At 40.1% G+C, this 16,053-nt stretch overlaps 1 protein-coding gene across 4 annotated transcripts in view; it reads right to left on the bottom strand.

Moving 5' to 3' along the window:
- Positions 1-16,053, bottom strand: part of CADM1 (cell adhesion molecule 1) — a 334,266-nt gene that overhangs the window by 57,067 nt on the left and 261,146 nt on the right. For all 4 annotated transcript variants that reach the window (XM_060017915.1, XM_060017916.1, XM_060017917.1 and 1 more), the window contains exons 2-4: positions 10,419-10,565; positions 8,680-8,832; positions 1,935-2,072 (exon numbers count right to left, since the gene is read on the bottom strand). In XM_060017915.1, coding sequence (XP_059873898.1) covers positions 1,935-2,072; positions 8,680-8,832; positions 10,419-10,565 — 438 coding nt within the window. The remainder of the gene's footprint in view (positions 1-1,934; positions 2,073-8,679; positions 8,833-10,418; positions 10,566-16,053) is intronic.

Raw genomic sequence — 16,053 nt, 5'->3', positions numbered from 1 at the left:
TTTATTTAAATATATGTTTCTTCTGTCTTAAATTTTCCCACAAAAAAAGCAGCTGAAAGTTGACCCATTTTGACATTTGACTGCTCAAGGCCCTAGAGAGGAAGAAAAGAGAAGTGTTTTTTCCCCCTACAACCATCTGAACTTAACACATCTACTAGGCTGTAATGCAGTTTAAAAATTCCAGGACGTCATCCAAATCCCTTAAGTAATTTCAATCAGGAGTAAAGATATAAACAACCCCCTTTGCCCACCCCCATCAGCAATTAACAGGGAAAGCAACGACAATTAAATGAAATTGTAATTGAAATGTTTAAACTCTGAGACTTTTGGAAGAACACAAAAAAATGCAGTGGCAGTGGGTAGAGCAAAGTAAGATATAGGCTTCAGGCCAGAAGGGAGCCACGTCCAAGAACACCCAGAAAAGGGGGGGAGGAGGCTTCCGGATGGGATGAATAGGCCAAGGAGGCCCCTTTCCTGAACTCAGCACTCCCTGGGACATGACGCACCATTAACTTTCTTTTAATGTTTTGTACTTATTGGTACACATTTAATGGCTCAATTCACTTAGACAGAAAAGCAGAGGGGAAATGAGAAATTCTTTCCTTCCAAAGCCATACCTAGGAAATAGGAGATTAAAACAGAGCAAGCTTTTTGAAACTTAGGCCATTATATATAGATTTTTCTGTTTCTAGATATAGATTTTTATATCCTCTTTCTAAAAGGACTTTCTTTTCTTCCTGGAACTATTTATTTATTTAACAAGCACATACAGTAGCCCCAAACACTAGCCCCATGCTTTACAAATATTCACTCATTTCATCTTCATAAGAATCACACAAGGTATGTAAATATTAATATCCCCATTTTAGAGGAAATTGAGGCACACAGCAAGCATTTCTGTCAAATGATCAGAGGAGTTCAGGCCCTGAGTCCTCTGTCCTGGGTACTACTTGCAAGGCAACCTTTTGCAAAGAAAGGAATCGGAATGCAGACATGCATGAGGAACTTAGGATAACTGGCAAAAAGAGAGTCAAAAATAGGGGCTAGGCTGTATCCTTCAGCCGATGCAGCGGCTAAGAGGGCAGATGTCCGAGGATCCAGGAATCAAATCTGGATGGCCCGGTACTGAGGGAGAGACAATAGGAGCAGGGTTAAAAAAGTTGCCTGTGCTGCCAGCACAAAGTCAGAAACGTTGCAGAAGAATAGGCTGCTGACATGGGCAACTGAATCACAGATTTCTCAGGAAGGGTGGTGCCTGCCAGTTCACTATGAAGATAGATTCTCAGCTGCTTAGCACAAGCACCCTTGCAGGAAAGCCCATTGTCAAAACAACCAATAGTCCAATCGAGGTTAGAATGACTTGGTATTCACCATGGCCAAGACTGCTATACGTTTTTTTTCAAGGTGTAACACAAGAATCTGGGGTCCTGACCCACCCTGGGTCACAGGGTAAAAGCAAGGAGAACTAAGGGTACAGACATGGCCAGCCTGAGCTCAGGGGATACCTCAGTGATTCTAACTGGTCTAGCGAGTTCTAGTTTACAGGTCTGGTTCTCTCTGAGCCTCTGAGTAAACATCTAGCAGCACATATCACCATGAACCCTCAAACGACAGAATGAGGATATGAATTAGAACAGTAAAATGCCGTTATGCTTTGGGCTCAGACACACTTACTGATTGCAAACCATATGTTAGGTTGGCCAAAAAGATCGTTCGGTTAAGAAATACATTGTTTGATAAAGTTCTTGGTGAAAATGAAAAATGTGTCTTTCATTTTTGCTTATAACAGAACGGACTTTTTGGCCAACCCAATATAAATGAGCATTTTTGTTCAGGGGTGTGTTTTGCATTTGTCTTTAACGTCCACAAAGATGTACTCCTGCTGGGATCGAGTGTTGACTGGCTTCCTCAGTACCAGGCAATTCGCATCTTACCTTTGAGCTCCTTGTTCCCTTTGAACCACCTGATGGTCGTGGCTGGTTTGCTGGCCATGGCAGTGCAGTTGACTTCAATCTCCTCACCTTCCACCGCAGTGTCTTTCTGGATATCGATCATCAGATTACGTGGTGGGACTACAAATTAAACATGTGTGCTTTTTAAACACAGAATCTATTTCTGGGCATATTCTTCTATTCATTAGAAACTAGGACCATTGCTCTCAAAAAAAGGAGATAACAATAGACATTCCTGATGGGAATTTAAAACAAACTGCCACTGGAGGAAACAGAAGAAAGACAAAGTCATTATCAAATAAAGCGAGTTACGTAAAATCCCTTACTTCAGAATTCGTCCTAAAGTTATCTGATAAAATGACCAGTCTTCCACTCCTAAGTTATCAGTGACCAAGTTATAAAAATATAGATACTAGATTTGCTATCAATCGGTCATTACAAAATTGACCAGAAAGCAGATATAAAAGCAAGAGGAGTAAACACTATTGACATTATCCTCCTTACCTGGAAGTCTCTGAGAGGAATATTTGTCCTTAAACTCAACCCTTGGATTTCAATCTTCATATGAAAGATTCCAAAGTCAACCAGCAAAGATCAAAAACATGGAGTCCCGTAAAAGAATCACTCCCCATAAACATACACAGAAAAACTGTGCCTCAGAGCCACTTCCATTCAATTCAAATTACTTATAGAGATCTAGAATATGATCTTGACCTCTGATGGATGGCGTAGTAATAAAATCCTTTAGCTATGAAGATGTAGTAACGTAGGAAATGCCAGTTAATTTGTAATGATTTTCTATATTCTGAAATCTAAAGCTGCAAATTTTAGAAACCAAAGGTGGAAAAGACTACTGAGTGTAGGTTAGATTTCTACCTCAGAATTAAAACCACTCTTGTCTAAGCATATTAAACATATATGTAATAAAATGATTAGAATAAAATATTTGGGGGCTAAAATGCTGAATATCAAATAAAGAGTAATGACGGTGGCTGATAAAGAAAGCATGTTATCTTTTCGGAAACTGAGTTGACAATGAAACCATATAAGTGCAACCTTATGTCAAGACTGAGCTTCTTGAAATAAAAATCAATAAGAATACTGAATTCAGCAGACTGAATCTAAAAATATATGTCCTGACCACCACGAATAAGCAAAGATGGTTCTAAGACTTATGATTAATAAGTTTCTCAACTCAGAAGAGAAACAAGAAATTAAATATGTATAAACATGCCATCCTGATGATCAAGTTGAATAATAAATCTCTGATACTGCTTCAATAAATTATGGGATTAAACCATGTATTTGAGATTTCCAACTGTTCTAGTCCAATGTGAAAATTCTACCCACAGGAAGACTTTTACACTGAATTGAAGCAGTTGAAAATTTCTATAGAGAATTATGAAAAAGGAAAAGGAAAATGATTTATTGTATATGTTTCTCAGCAAGATAGTTGGTAGGGGGAGTGTAACTATTGGAGCAAAATCACATCTCTTCTTTGTTCCCTGTATCACAGGAAACTAACACAGTTGCTCAACTGGACGTGTTGCTAAAGTGATGTGGCCCCAATGAGTAGTTAAATATGGCAAAGAACTACCCTAGTTTACATTTTAAGAAAAAATAAGCATAAAGAGAGATAGTCTAACATCCAATTTGGAGTTGCACATCTGCCAACATTTTAAGAGACAGAAAGACAGGTATAAAAGTAAATGGGATGATTTGGCTAGCTATTTCCTCAACGCAGTTTATCCTTCCTAGATGACAATCAGGTAGGTTAAAGATTTTCATTACACGTACCTAGATAGCTGATATGGGGTACACAGAGAGACTAGATGTTTACGCCCAACAAATACTACTAAATTCTGTGTGCCGTATAATAGGAATATTGAAAAAAATGCTTTTGTTAGAGCAAATGTCAGAGGAAAAGACTGTCCAAGCCTAAAGAAAATAAGATCTTGGTGAGCTATGGGGAACAGAAGAAGAGGCTTAGATAAAAAGGGAATAACTAAGGAGTAAAAGAGCTAGGAATGTCCTCCCAACAAATGTAGGGCTGAAAGTCAAACAGGATTAATTCTTTTCAAGGTCCAGGCAGAAATAAAAATGGAGTGATGAAAATAATTTCTGATATTGACATGTGCAATGATTTTCAATGAGAAATGTAATTGAGTAATGTAATTGATGGGATACTACTCAATTTAAGCAAACTTAAATTGAGACGGGATACTCACAGAAGGGTTCTCTTCCGATGAGAAAAAGAGGGCAAATAGCTAAAGGTAATGTGTAATACACGAGGCTCTCTTCCTTGGAAAATACTACAGGATGGGATAGAGCAGATTTCAGTATGCATGGATAACTCTGGGAGAAACACTTTGATGGTCATTCTGTGGTAACCTGGGAATCCTCCTGATGGGAATAGATCCAGGAGCTGTGAAAAGGTTTCAGCAAATATCAATTGTCAGGTCTTGACGGCATTAAGGTTCAAACATAGTCTTTGTCAGATATTAGTTTTCTGTGTGTTCCTGGGTATCTTTCCTTCATCCTCTCCTTTCTCGTGTTGAGTCTGAAGATACTGGAGAGCTCTCTCTCCTCCTCACAGGCTTCTTCTAACCTCCACTAGCAATTCACCTTCAGTGGTACTTCTTAGTAGAGGAAGTACTTAATTCTCTCCATCAGATGGAGAAGGTCATAAGGATGATGGCGTGTTCTTGTCACATTATCAATAATGTCTGCTATTTCAAAGTAAGGAAATGGTGGGGCTTCCCTGGTGGCACAGTGGTTGAGAGTCCGCCTGTTGATGCGGGGGACACGGGTTTGTGCCCCGGTCCGGGAGGACCCCACATGCCGCGGAGTGGCTGGGCCTGTGAGCCATGGCCAGTGAGCCTGCGCGTCCGGAGCCTGTGCTCCACAACGGGAGAGGCCACAACAGTGAGAGGCCCGCATACCGCAAAAAAAAAAAAAAAAAAAAAAAAAAAAGTAAGGAAATGACAAGTGGTACGTATAAATTAGGCCAGAGGAAAATTTACCAATGTCTCTTAGATTTTGTTTGGGGGTTGAGAGTGTGAATGGCAGCAAATAGGTCCTTATCTAGATTACCTGTTGCTTGGTTTTATCCATGTTAATACCTCCTCTACTGCAGCAGATATAATCTACACTTCCCTAATCCTTCCCAGTGATTCCTGTACTAATGCTAGCTCCTCCTGGAGAGCTGACATCACCTGTAACTTGACAGCCAAGGTAGACATGTGGAAAACTTCAAAAGTGGTGGAAAATATGACCAGTGTAGAAAAATAAAGGACTTGTTTATTGTTGAGAAGAACATCCTGAGAAATGGCTGAATGACTTTTTCCAAGTCCATAAACAGTTTTCTCAAGACTGTGACCAGTATTACTGATCTTTACGAAGTTTAGAAGAAGAAAGAGTCAAATGTAGTAGGAGCTGTTTGGTTTACAAATATAAAATAAAATGTGAGTCATAATGGCTCACTGATATCAGTTATAAAGTTAACTTCTCTCAGATTTTTTTTGAAAGCAAGAAAGCTTTAGAAAATATAGATGAAGTGATTTAAGTCTATCTTTCTGAAAAAAGGGGGGGTAGGACAAGAAAATCTTAAAGTTTATTTTGGTCTATTCATTCTCCCGTTTTTCCCTTTAACTTCATAATGTCTACTCAAATACGAAAGCAGTTAGTAAGGTATCAAAATCCATTTATAAGAAAAAAATGAATTAGAACTGCTACTAACCAGAGAATACACTTATACATGGTCCACTAAACAGACATAGTTAGTGAAAACTGCCTGCAGCCATTAATGAAAACAACCAAAGATATATCTAAGGAGGTGCATAGAGATGGAAACTTGAATAAAAGTCACGTAGAGGGAAATACTAGAAAATAGCAAAGAAATGTTGACGTTCTTCTTAGCTAACTTCACATCTATAAGAGTGCTAATTATAAACATTACGCCTACAACATTAAAAAAAATCAGCAATATCAAGATGAGTCACGTTAATTACAACAAAAGAGGAGACTTAAAGCTGATCGGTATGTGGAATCTCACTCTAAGACCCTTTAAAATAATTAGGTTCTCCTGCTCCTGGAATCTTGAGTGAACACTAATCTTAGAAGGACAGGACTGTAATAATATTAGCTACTGTTATCAGTAACTATACTAACGTTAAAGCAGCATATTCTCTCTCTCACTCATCTCCTTTCATGAACAGTAGTAGGATCTGGAGAAAGAAACAAACTCATCACAAGTGGGGGAAGTGAATGAATATCCTAAAAGGCATCCAAATGCATGCAAAATATCACAGGGGAGTTTTCGGTTTTTACATGGATAAGATAATAAACAGAATAGTAACTAACAAATACCCATCTCTATGTCTTATAATTATGCTGAAATTTTTGCTGAATGCTTCAAACAACTAATAAAGATGCATGCACTAAAATGAGCATCTTCATCCGATCAGGAAGTTTGACAGCTGTGTAAGTACATATGGGGTCCTTTTCAGAGAACCACAGATAGAAACGAAGATGATGCTAATAGATCATTCTTCATTCGTTATGATACCTGAAAACTCTAAACCTTAGGAGGAAGCTTTGAATATATGAGTATCAGTGGAAACTGTCAGATTTTGGAATATGAAAGACTCAAGTGCCGATAACAATAATTTGACTCCGTCAAGGAATCCTAGAATAAATTCAGTGGAAGGAATATTAAATGAATGCATAATATCTGCAAAAAGAGCATTTACCAGCATTACTTTCAAGTATATTTAAGTTAATGTTTCTATACAATACAAGCAAGGAACCTATTATTTCTAGAATAATCAGACCTCCAAAAGGATTACAGGCATAATGCTTCTCAAAAGCCTAGTGCTGGGTGTATTCCGTCCAACTGGCCCAGTCTAGCGAGTCTGAGAACAAATGTACCAAACACTGAAAACTGACAGGCAGTAACTGCTTGTCAAAGACCAGATACACTCCTGCAAACAAAAGATGTGCACCTTCAGGGAGAAAATCTTGAAACAGCAGCCTTCAGGATTTTGTTGAAAACAACCTAGACTGGAAGACCCAGAGGTTCTGAGGCAGAAGAGTAAGGTCTGTTTCGAAGTCTAAGATTCTTGATTCTCACCATGTGCTTTGTAAGCTGGGGCAAGACGACTAACCTCTATTATTATCATCTCTTTCTTTGAAATAAAGACATCCATACTTAAAGGTATATGTAGCGAAACATTCTGAAAATGCAAAATGCCGTTAAGTATATTCCATCTAATTGCCGTCACTTTTGTGGACACACCATAAACAATGGTGGGTCAATGGGAAGATGGCCTATTTGAAGTTTATGCAGCTGATGACTTACTCCAACAAGCAAACAGTGTTTCAAAGACCTCTCCAGAAAACTTTCGGTACATCTGCCAAATTCCAGAACGTTCATCCTAGCCAAACCTTCCACACTTACTATTTCTGCAGATCTAATAGGGATCAAAGGCGCAATTAGAGATAAACACGTACACATCACCAAACACAGACCACAGCAGAAGCAACATGGCCAGACATGAAACCTGACTGTCTAAAATCAGTGTTCCTCTTATCAATAACATATATGTCAGCATTAGGGATATGTTTTTAGTTTAATGAATTAAAAAAATGTTCCCTATTACAGCTGTGTTTAAATAAAGTAATGAGGCAGCAGATCAATACATACACCCATGAATACATATATGTTCACACACACTAAGCAAAAACAGCCTTCATATTTATCTTTCCCCTTTAATCTTCATATCGTTACACTGAAAAGCTGCAGTCTGCCGCCTCAGATAGGCTTTGATTCATCATCTTTCCGAAGGTATAAATCAGAGATCTTGCCTCATGCTATAGTGTAGGTCCTTGAAAACTCAGTTTCAAAAATCCAAATTGGCTGGTGTTAGGCACTGTAGTATATGTTTGTCTAAAAGGTGACTAGTTCAGACCACCTTCACCGCAGGAGTATCTGCTGACTCTATCAAAACACACACATGGAAACCTGGCTACCGGGATTCTGCTGAAAGTCGCAAGCTAGCCATCATTCGTGAAGACACTTAACCCGCTAGAGGTAGAGGTGTACTCAGCAGCCGATCCACGGTGCTCGCTTATTATCAGCCTTCTCTCCCTAGAAGCTCTTCATTCTTTTACATCTAATGGTTGCAATTTGTGGCAAAGTATGTGTTCATGGGGTATGATTTTTACAGCATAATCTTGAGTGGGAGCAATAAATGAGGCAATAAGTCAAGCCGAAGAAAAGGAGATCAACAATATTAAACGAGATGTAACTCAGAAGGAAAAATCATTAAGTGGCTTTCATATCAGAGCTCTGCCACAGGGTGCAGATGTGGTAGCCTGTTTTTTTCCCCCTCTACTGCACAGAAGGGGGGAAAAAAAAGTCCTGGGAGGTAGAAGCAACGACATTACATGTGGCGAGTGATTCATTTGAGGGCTCTAAATTCTCTTGATCTTTGCTTCTGAAGCTTGAGGGTTGAAACCCAAGAGCAGGGGAAATCTAGAGAGCCTGCTGATTGCCATTCCTTAGAGTGTTTGGTAAAATAGGCTATTTTTAAAATTCAGCAAGATGGGCGCTGAGTCTTCCTAAAAGAGTAAAATTTACCATTAACCTTTTCCTAGCTGCTGGAAGCCATCTGGCAGTAAGTACCACCCCCTCGTTTCCCAGGACAAGCCCTGGTGCATTGCTTACCCAGGACTGTGATCGTGGTGTAACTTTCCTGAGGGGGGTCAGTGTAGAGCTGGCAAAAATATCTTCCTTCGTCAGAAATTGAGACATTTGTCAACGACACTTTGAGTTCACTGCTTGAAAAATTCAGCAGCTGGAACCTGCTGTCCTTCAAAGCTGGAAAACAAAACACAGAGTTAGTGTTGTGGGAAAGACGACAGTCTATTTGCCTTCCCGAGGGGAGGCAAAAGGCAGGTGACTAGAAAGGCAGCTACAGAGCAGACACACGGATTAAGTCTTTCTGCACCTGGTGGGTACTTCTTTGTGCTTCTTGAGTTCCTAGTTAGGGCTTCTGCAATAACTGTTTGTAGACACATATATATATATCCCTGCCCAAAAAGGAAACTCACACACATGGGTGTGTGTGTCTGTGTACACACGCATATCCCTTGCTGTCAGTTTTGAGCACTTATTCATAAATTGTTTCGGATCGTCTATCGGAGACAGGCAGAATGAGAACAGGAGGAAAGGGCAGGCAATGAGCCCCCTTTGGCACTGAAATTTCAGGGAGTAGAACCTACAGGCTTTTAAATTGTCTCTAAGAATCTGAGGCCTTAAAAGAAATAGAGGTTCTAATATTATGAGAGAAAATTTTAAAAAAGCATTATTAGTAATTGCAAAAGCAAAATGAAAATCATCAAAAAAAAAAAACTTTATAGCAAAACAATCCAATTTAACTCTGATGCATCTTTCTGTTTCATGTGGTTTGAGGTGGCACTGCCAAAAGTCCATGGCCTGGGGCCTACAGGGGCCTTAAGACCTGACCCCATTTTCTAACTGCATTCAGCTCCACGGGGATGAAACTGATTAGGCATAAAGTAGGAAGTCAGAGTCATCCCAAAAGTAATGTATGCGGGCTTTTTATTGATGTCTAATATTCACTTTTAAAATCCTTATATTAATTTGGCAAAGGCTAGATCAGTATATACTAATGACAAAAATTCATTCTAACAATGAGAAGCTGGCTTCTCTCCTTCTACCCTCCATAGTCCTCTTAATGTTCCTTATGTTCATAACACTCTCCACAGGTCATGAATGTTCTGAGGTGTTGGGGAGAATGGGGACAAGTGGGCAGGAGGCGACATGCCTGACACCTACTTTGGTTAGGCACCAATGCTCTCAAATCGCAATTTTTCGAAAGACCTGATTCTTGCTCTTGCCAAACCCTGACACGCATTTGAACCATTGCTATGATATACAATTAAGTTTCGATTACTGACTTTTGTGATCTTATATTTGGAAGGATTTCAGCACATGGGCACCTCCATCTACCACAGGCTATGATGACAGGAGATTTGGTTTTGTCTTTATAGGCACAGATTGCCTAGGAAACTTCAGTCTTCAAACCAAACAGATTACCTTTGAGAATACTATATTTTCCTTGCTTTACCCTATTTGAGTTGTTTGTGTCAGCTAAGTATTTGGGACTCAACGGCAATTCACCTTGAATTACTACAATCAATTCCTATTGCAAAGGAAGACTGCCTTACTTTTAAAAAAGGACCATTCAAGGTTTCTATTAAGTAGGAAGATTATGATTGCATGTCTCTTCTTTCCTCTGAAGAACTGATTAAACTTTAAGCATCTAACATTAAATTAAAAAAAAGAAAAAAAGAAAAAAAAGGAGGCCTTGGCAATCTCTTTATCAAGACAACGTGTAGGAAAAAAAGTTGCCATCTAATGCTATAGAGATGGAAACTTACGCCGGAAGTCCCTGAAATAAATGGTCTGTCTGTTGGGATTCAGTAGTTGGATAACAGAGTCGTCACTCTTGTTGACCTGGCAGCTGATGGTTGCAACTTCTCCCTCGATCACTGTCACATCTTTCGTAAACAAATTCTGTCCATCACCTTTAGAAAAAGGAGAAAAAAATTCCATCAATTAAAATTTGGTTAATAGGATCAATTAAAATGAGAAACAAGAAGTGAATTAGAAAGAAATAAGAAGTGAATTAGAAAATAGACAAGATGGGAATTCCCTGAAGGTCCAGTGGTTAGGACTCCGAGCTTTCACTGCCAAGGGAGTGGGTTCACGCCCTGGTCGGGGAACTAACATCCCACAAGCTGTGCGGCCAGAAAAGAAAATAGACAGGAGGAGCCACATTTGGTAAGGCTCACACACCTCTCTCCAATAGTCCACAAAACGAGTCTATTAAGCTGAGCTAGATCTAGGGGCAAAATACAACTAAGCCTGGAATCAACGTGCTGTCAGAAGTTGTGATGTCCATGCTCCAGCCTCCAGTGTTTTTACTAGCCAAGTAGTACGCTGGAGACGTATGGAAAGGTAAGAGTATTGGCTGTCATGAGGAACAGCAGCTCCCACAAACGGAGTAGGGGAAATATGTATACATCAGCCTTCCTTATCTGCGGGTTCGGCATCCACAGATTCAACCAACCACAGATCGAAAATACTAAAAAAAAAAAAAAAATTCCAGAATGTTCCCCAAAGCAAAACTTGAATTTGCACGACAGCAACTATTTACATAGTGCTTACATTGTTTTTACCACTATTTACATAACATTTACATTGTATTGGGTATTATAAGTAATCTAGAGATGACTTAAAGTATACCTTTTTTTTTTTTTTTTTTTTTTTTTGGGGTACTCGGGCCTCTCACTGTCGTGGCCTCTCCTGTTGCGGAACACAGGCTCCGGACGCGCAGGCTCAGCGGCTGTGGCTCACGGGCCCAGCCGCTCCACGGCATGTGGGATCTTCCCGGACCGGGGCACAAACCCGTGTCCCCTGCATCGGCAGGCGGACTCTCAACCACTGTGCCACCAGGGAAGCCCTAAAGTATACCTTTTAAGTATACCTTTTATAGAAAGGACTTGAGGATCCTGAGGTTTTTGGTGTCCGTGGGGGTCCTGGAACCAATCCCCCATGGATACCAAGGAATGACTGTACTGAACCTCAGCTCAAATGCCCTTGAGCTATTTGGTCACCTCACAGAAAACTCAAGGGGTCACTTAATAGAAGTAGGTGGGAGGGCTCAGTAAACAATCTCACCTCGTTAGTGGATGTCAAGATTCCCAAAGTATAGGCAGTTCCGTTATTTATTGCGGAGGGGTGGGGACCTGACTATGACCCTTTGGAAACTCAGTAAAATCCTGGGAAGCCTTACAGTTCACTTTATTACTCTGTTCTCAGAAACTATATCTTCATGTAGTTTCAGGACTGCTCCAGGCAGTCCTGAACCACGCCCCTTCTACAGACCACCCCCTTCCAGCCATTTAGAAAATCTCTTACAGAACATGTCAAAAAGTCTAGGCTTTCAGATCCACTGATGTCTGGATTATCTCCAGATCTGCTCTACTTTGTTACTTCTAGGATAAGTGACAGTAGCCAGGGCCCCTCATAAATGTCCTAAACGATCCACAGCACAGGTAGGAGGAGAGGAGACTTCAAAAGCAAAAGATGAAATAATTGTTGAATGTCCAATTCCGCACCAGGCATAGCAGGGGATTTAGTAGTATAAGACATTGTCCTAGCCTCTAAGAAGCTGCAATATTGGTGAAAACTGATCCCTAATTCCCACTTACAGAACAAAAAGTATAATATAGGCAATAGGTACAATGGTCAATCAGGGAGGGGACAAGAGACATTGCTTTTTAGCTGTAAGATTTTAGGCAAACTATTTAAAGTCCCTGAGACAATGTCTCATCTGTAAAGTGGGGATAGTGATTAAAAGCTATCTCACAGAGCTGTTGGGAGGATTAGGAAAGATAATCAGGGACTTCCCTGGTGGCACAGTGGTTAAGAATCCACCTGCCAATGAAGGGGACACGAGTTCGAACCCTGATCTGGAAAGATCCCACATGCTGCAGAGCAACTAAGCCCGTGCGCCACAACTACTGAGCCTGCGCTCTAGAGCCCGTGCTCCGCAGCGAAGAGCAGCCCCCGCTCACAACTAGAGAAAGCTCGCGTGCAGCAACCAAGACCAAACGCAGCCAAAAATAAATACATAAATAAACAAATTTAAAGAAAAAAAAAGAAAGATAATCAGTGTAAAGCATTTAGCACTGTGGCTACCTTTCGTAAAACTGAATAAATGGTAGCTGCTATCATCATCACCACCATCACTTCTCTAGATGTCAAATCCCAACTAAGCAACTGTACGTGTTGCCAGTAGTGTGGATACAAGAATGAAAGCTCACGGTCCCTGCTCTCAAGGAGCTCTCTATGTAATTATATATCAACTCGGGGTGGCTTATTCACTCTCTAAAAAAAACCTGTCACATTAAGAAACAAAGGTCAAAGATAAGTACTATTCTAAAAAAAAAAAAATGAGACCGCATAAATAGAGACGCAATTTGAGTAAATGGAGGATTTCCACCTGCTCTCATATTTCTGCTGAAGGATCCTTTTTTGGCAGGATACAGTTGGGAAGTGTGAGAAGGGACGTCTAAGATGGCTTTAAGCCAAATCCACCTAGAAATAGACCAGCCTACGGGAGAGGATTAGAAAAGAGGCAACTAGAGGGATAAGGAAAAAATTATTAGAGGCACAGATAAACAAAAATTCTTGAAGCTTGAGGAGCAGAGCAAAAGCAAACCCAACCTTGAGACCTCTGATCCAGGGAAGTAACCTGGGTGTGAGAACGAGGCCCACAGGGCTTGTAGCAAGTGTAAAGGTAAATCTTCCCTAGCTTGATCCAGCAGTGAAAGCTTAGTGGGCTGAAGAGTGTTAGAGAATAATATCAAAGAGGAAGAGTGATCAGAGGAGACGAAGTCATGCTTATTTTTTCCTCAGTGGGTCACCGTGACAAACACAGAATTCAGAACCAAGCTGGGGGGAGCAGTTTATTCTCAGATCTGAGACTAAAACAAGGGAAAGGGAATTCCTGCCAATTGAGCAAGCTTTTCAAGGTGGTTTTGCTGGCCCTGGCGGGGAGGTCTGTACAGAAAGGACAATACCCCATTTCCTCAGGGTAACCCAACCTAGTAAGGAAACATTAAACTGCATGATTCAAATGCTATTCTGTCTCGAAAAATGGGACTTGCCTTGAGGAGGTTAGACTATCAAACCAGTCTACCGGATTGTGGAGGAGATTTCTTCTACCGAAAGGAAGTTTATTAGCAACACAAATAAGAATCTTCAGCTTATAAAAGGAACACATGGAAAGGCTACCCAGTGAAAGGCCTTAATCCCTTTGGCCTTATAGATCCTGACTACCATCTTGCAGATGCTGGGACTTAAAGCCAAGTGCAATTCAATTAAGCTCTAATAGAATAGTTACTGTGGAAATAACCATCCACTCTAATTTTAGTCTTTACTCAGAACCCTAGTATATTCTGTCTATATTCATATTAAGGCTATAAAACATTTGCAAAGGAGACAGGAGCAGAGGAGTTGACTGTGGTTTTGTATTTAAAGCAAGGAAAGTAATAAAACAGAGCCAGAGGGATTTTTTGTTTGTACGTTTCTTAAAAAGTCTAAACATTCTTATTTATTACTTATAATTAAATAATATAAGACCAGATCCCTTTAATGTGTCATTACTGAGTAAATCATTCAGGTAAAACTTTTGCCATCTGCAAATGTTTGCCCTTGCTGTGCTCTGGCACATAACAGGCTCTGCAAATCCACGGTGGTATCATCATCACTACTGTATTATTTTTTGAAATTGCTAAGGCCAACCTAAAATCCACTGTCTCAGAAAAGGACAATACGTAGCTATGTTAACATGGTTACAATACAAATGCTAAAAAATTATAAGTGTTGCAAGATATCAAAGTGCCTTGACTGATGGTGGTGGCCCAAGGATGTCACTCTGTAAAAGTCACCAATAAATTATATGGGTCAGCTGGACAGTAGTTATATTACACAGAGCTCCATGCTTGGAGCATCATAAGATGGCTGCAATGGAATAATAATGACCTATTTAGTTGAGGCAAAGGAAGCGAATGACAGTGATGAAAATATGATATGTATGTCAGTACTCCTAACCGCCTGAAGCCTTTATGTAAAAATAATTTCTGCTCACGTCCGCAACTATTTCTTCCAAACAGAAGGGTGCACTGTGACTTGATAAATTTCCCCTTGAAACAGATATCATGACAATTAGGTTGTTACAAAACACAATTTGATGTGTAGCAGAAGGCTACAAACAGGTAACTTTGGTGCCTTTCTTAAATAATCCATTTAAAAAACTCTTCCGATTTTCTAAAATTCAATTAGCAGATATACCGTCAGGGCAGAAACAGCACACGTTCTGGGCAAAAGAAATCAAGTAGGTACAATATACTGTAGCCATTAAATAAGGCTGTTATCAGCAAGGTAATTTATTTTAAGGGTGGAACAACGTCTGACACGTATAGACATTTTTGACTGCTAGTTGGTATATGTGGGTGAGGTTTAAGAGACGGAATCAAACTGGCTTTTAATTTATACCAGCAACTGTATTCCCTATAACTTCCCTATCTGACCCACAAATTCTAAAAATAAAACTCTGGCATTAGAGAGGCCCATTCTCTCGCAAGCAGGTCTCCCAAAGTACTCTAGAAGTTGCCAGGACATTCATTACAAGGAAGAAAAAGCATATTACCTAAAGCAAAAAAAAAAAAAAGATAAAATTTATTTTGATGATCAGTAAAGACCATTTCAGCTGAGCTGGTTAGGGCTGGAGTGGGCTTGGGAATGCAGTGGACTCAGAAATCCCCCATTAATTCAATCATCAGTTGACTTAACTCATGGATTCTTTCCTGAAACCTCATTTTGTTATAAACACTATGTAAATGCATTACACAGAACACTAAGCCTGGGTTGGAATCTATTTGACCAACAAGAGAACTGCCTGAAGGCCGGGGTGATGGGGCAAATCTTCGAGCAAGAAGCTGAAATGAGAAATAGCATCCTCAGGCACCGGGACTGGGAGAAGGGAACGTATGTTGCTCTGACGCTAGGCGTTGTGTTAGTGGCTTTGCACGCTTTTCCTTCTCAAACTCCTGGAGTTTTCAATGTCTCCACTTTAAAGATTAAGAACCTGAGACACGGAGAAATTGAAATAAGCTGCCTAATGGAATTCAACTAAGTGGCCGAGCTGGTGTTTGAACCCAGTTACGTCAGATTCTCCAGCCCATACAGTTTGTACTTTTTAACCAGCCAACCTCAAGATTTGTTGCCAAGGATCTACTGGCTCTGCCTTGGAAATTTTACTTGTTTTTAAATAGGGTGATTTCCCTATGAGCAACTTCTGAATTTTTTTTATTTCCATAATTTATCCAGAACACAATTACACACTTCAAGATGAGAGAGAAACTGTCCTGAATGTAAAACACCTTGTTTACTACTGCTTCCTTCTTTTAGCACTCAGCACACTGCCCCTGGAGAATGCCTTTA

Source organism: Delphinus delphis, chromosome 8 (assembly GCF_949987515.2).
Source record: "Delphinus delphis chromosome 8, mDelDel1.2, whole genome shotgun sequence".
NCBI classification, from domain to species: domain Eukaryota; kingdom Metazoa; phylum Chordata; class Mammalia; order Artiodactyla; family Delphinidae; genus Delphinus; species Delphinus delphis.
The sequence above is the reverse complement of the archived record's forward strand: the minus strand, read 5'-3'. Positions and strand labels throughout refer to the sequence as shown.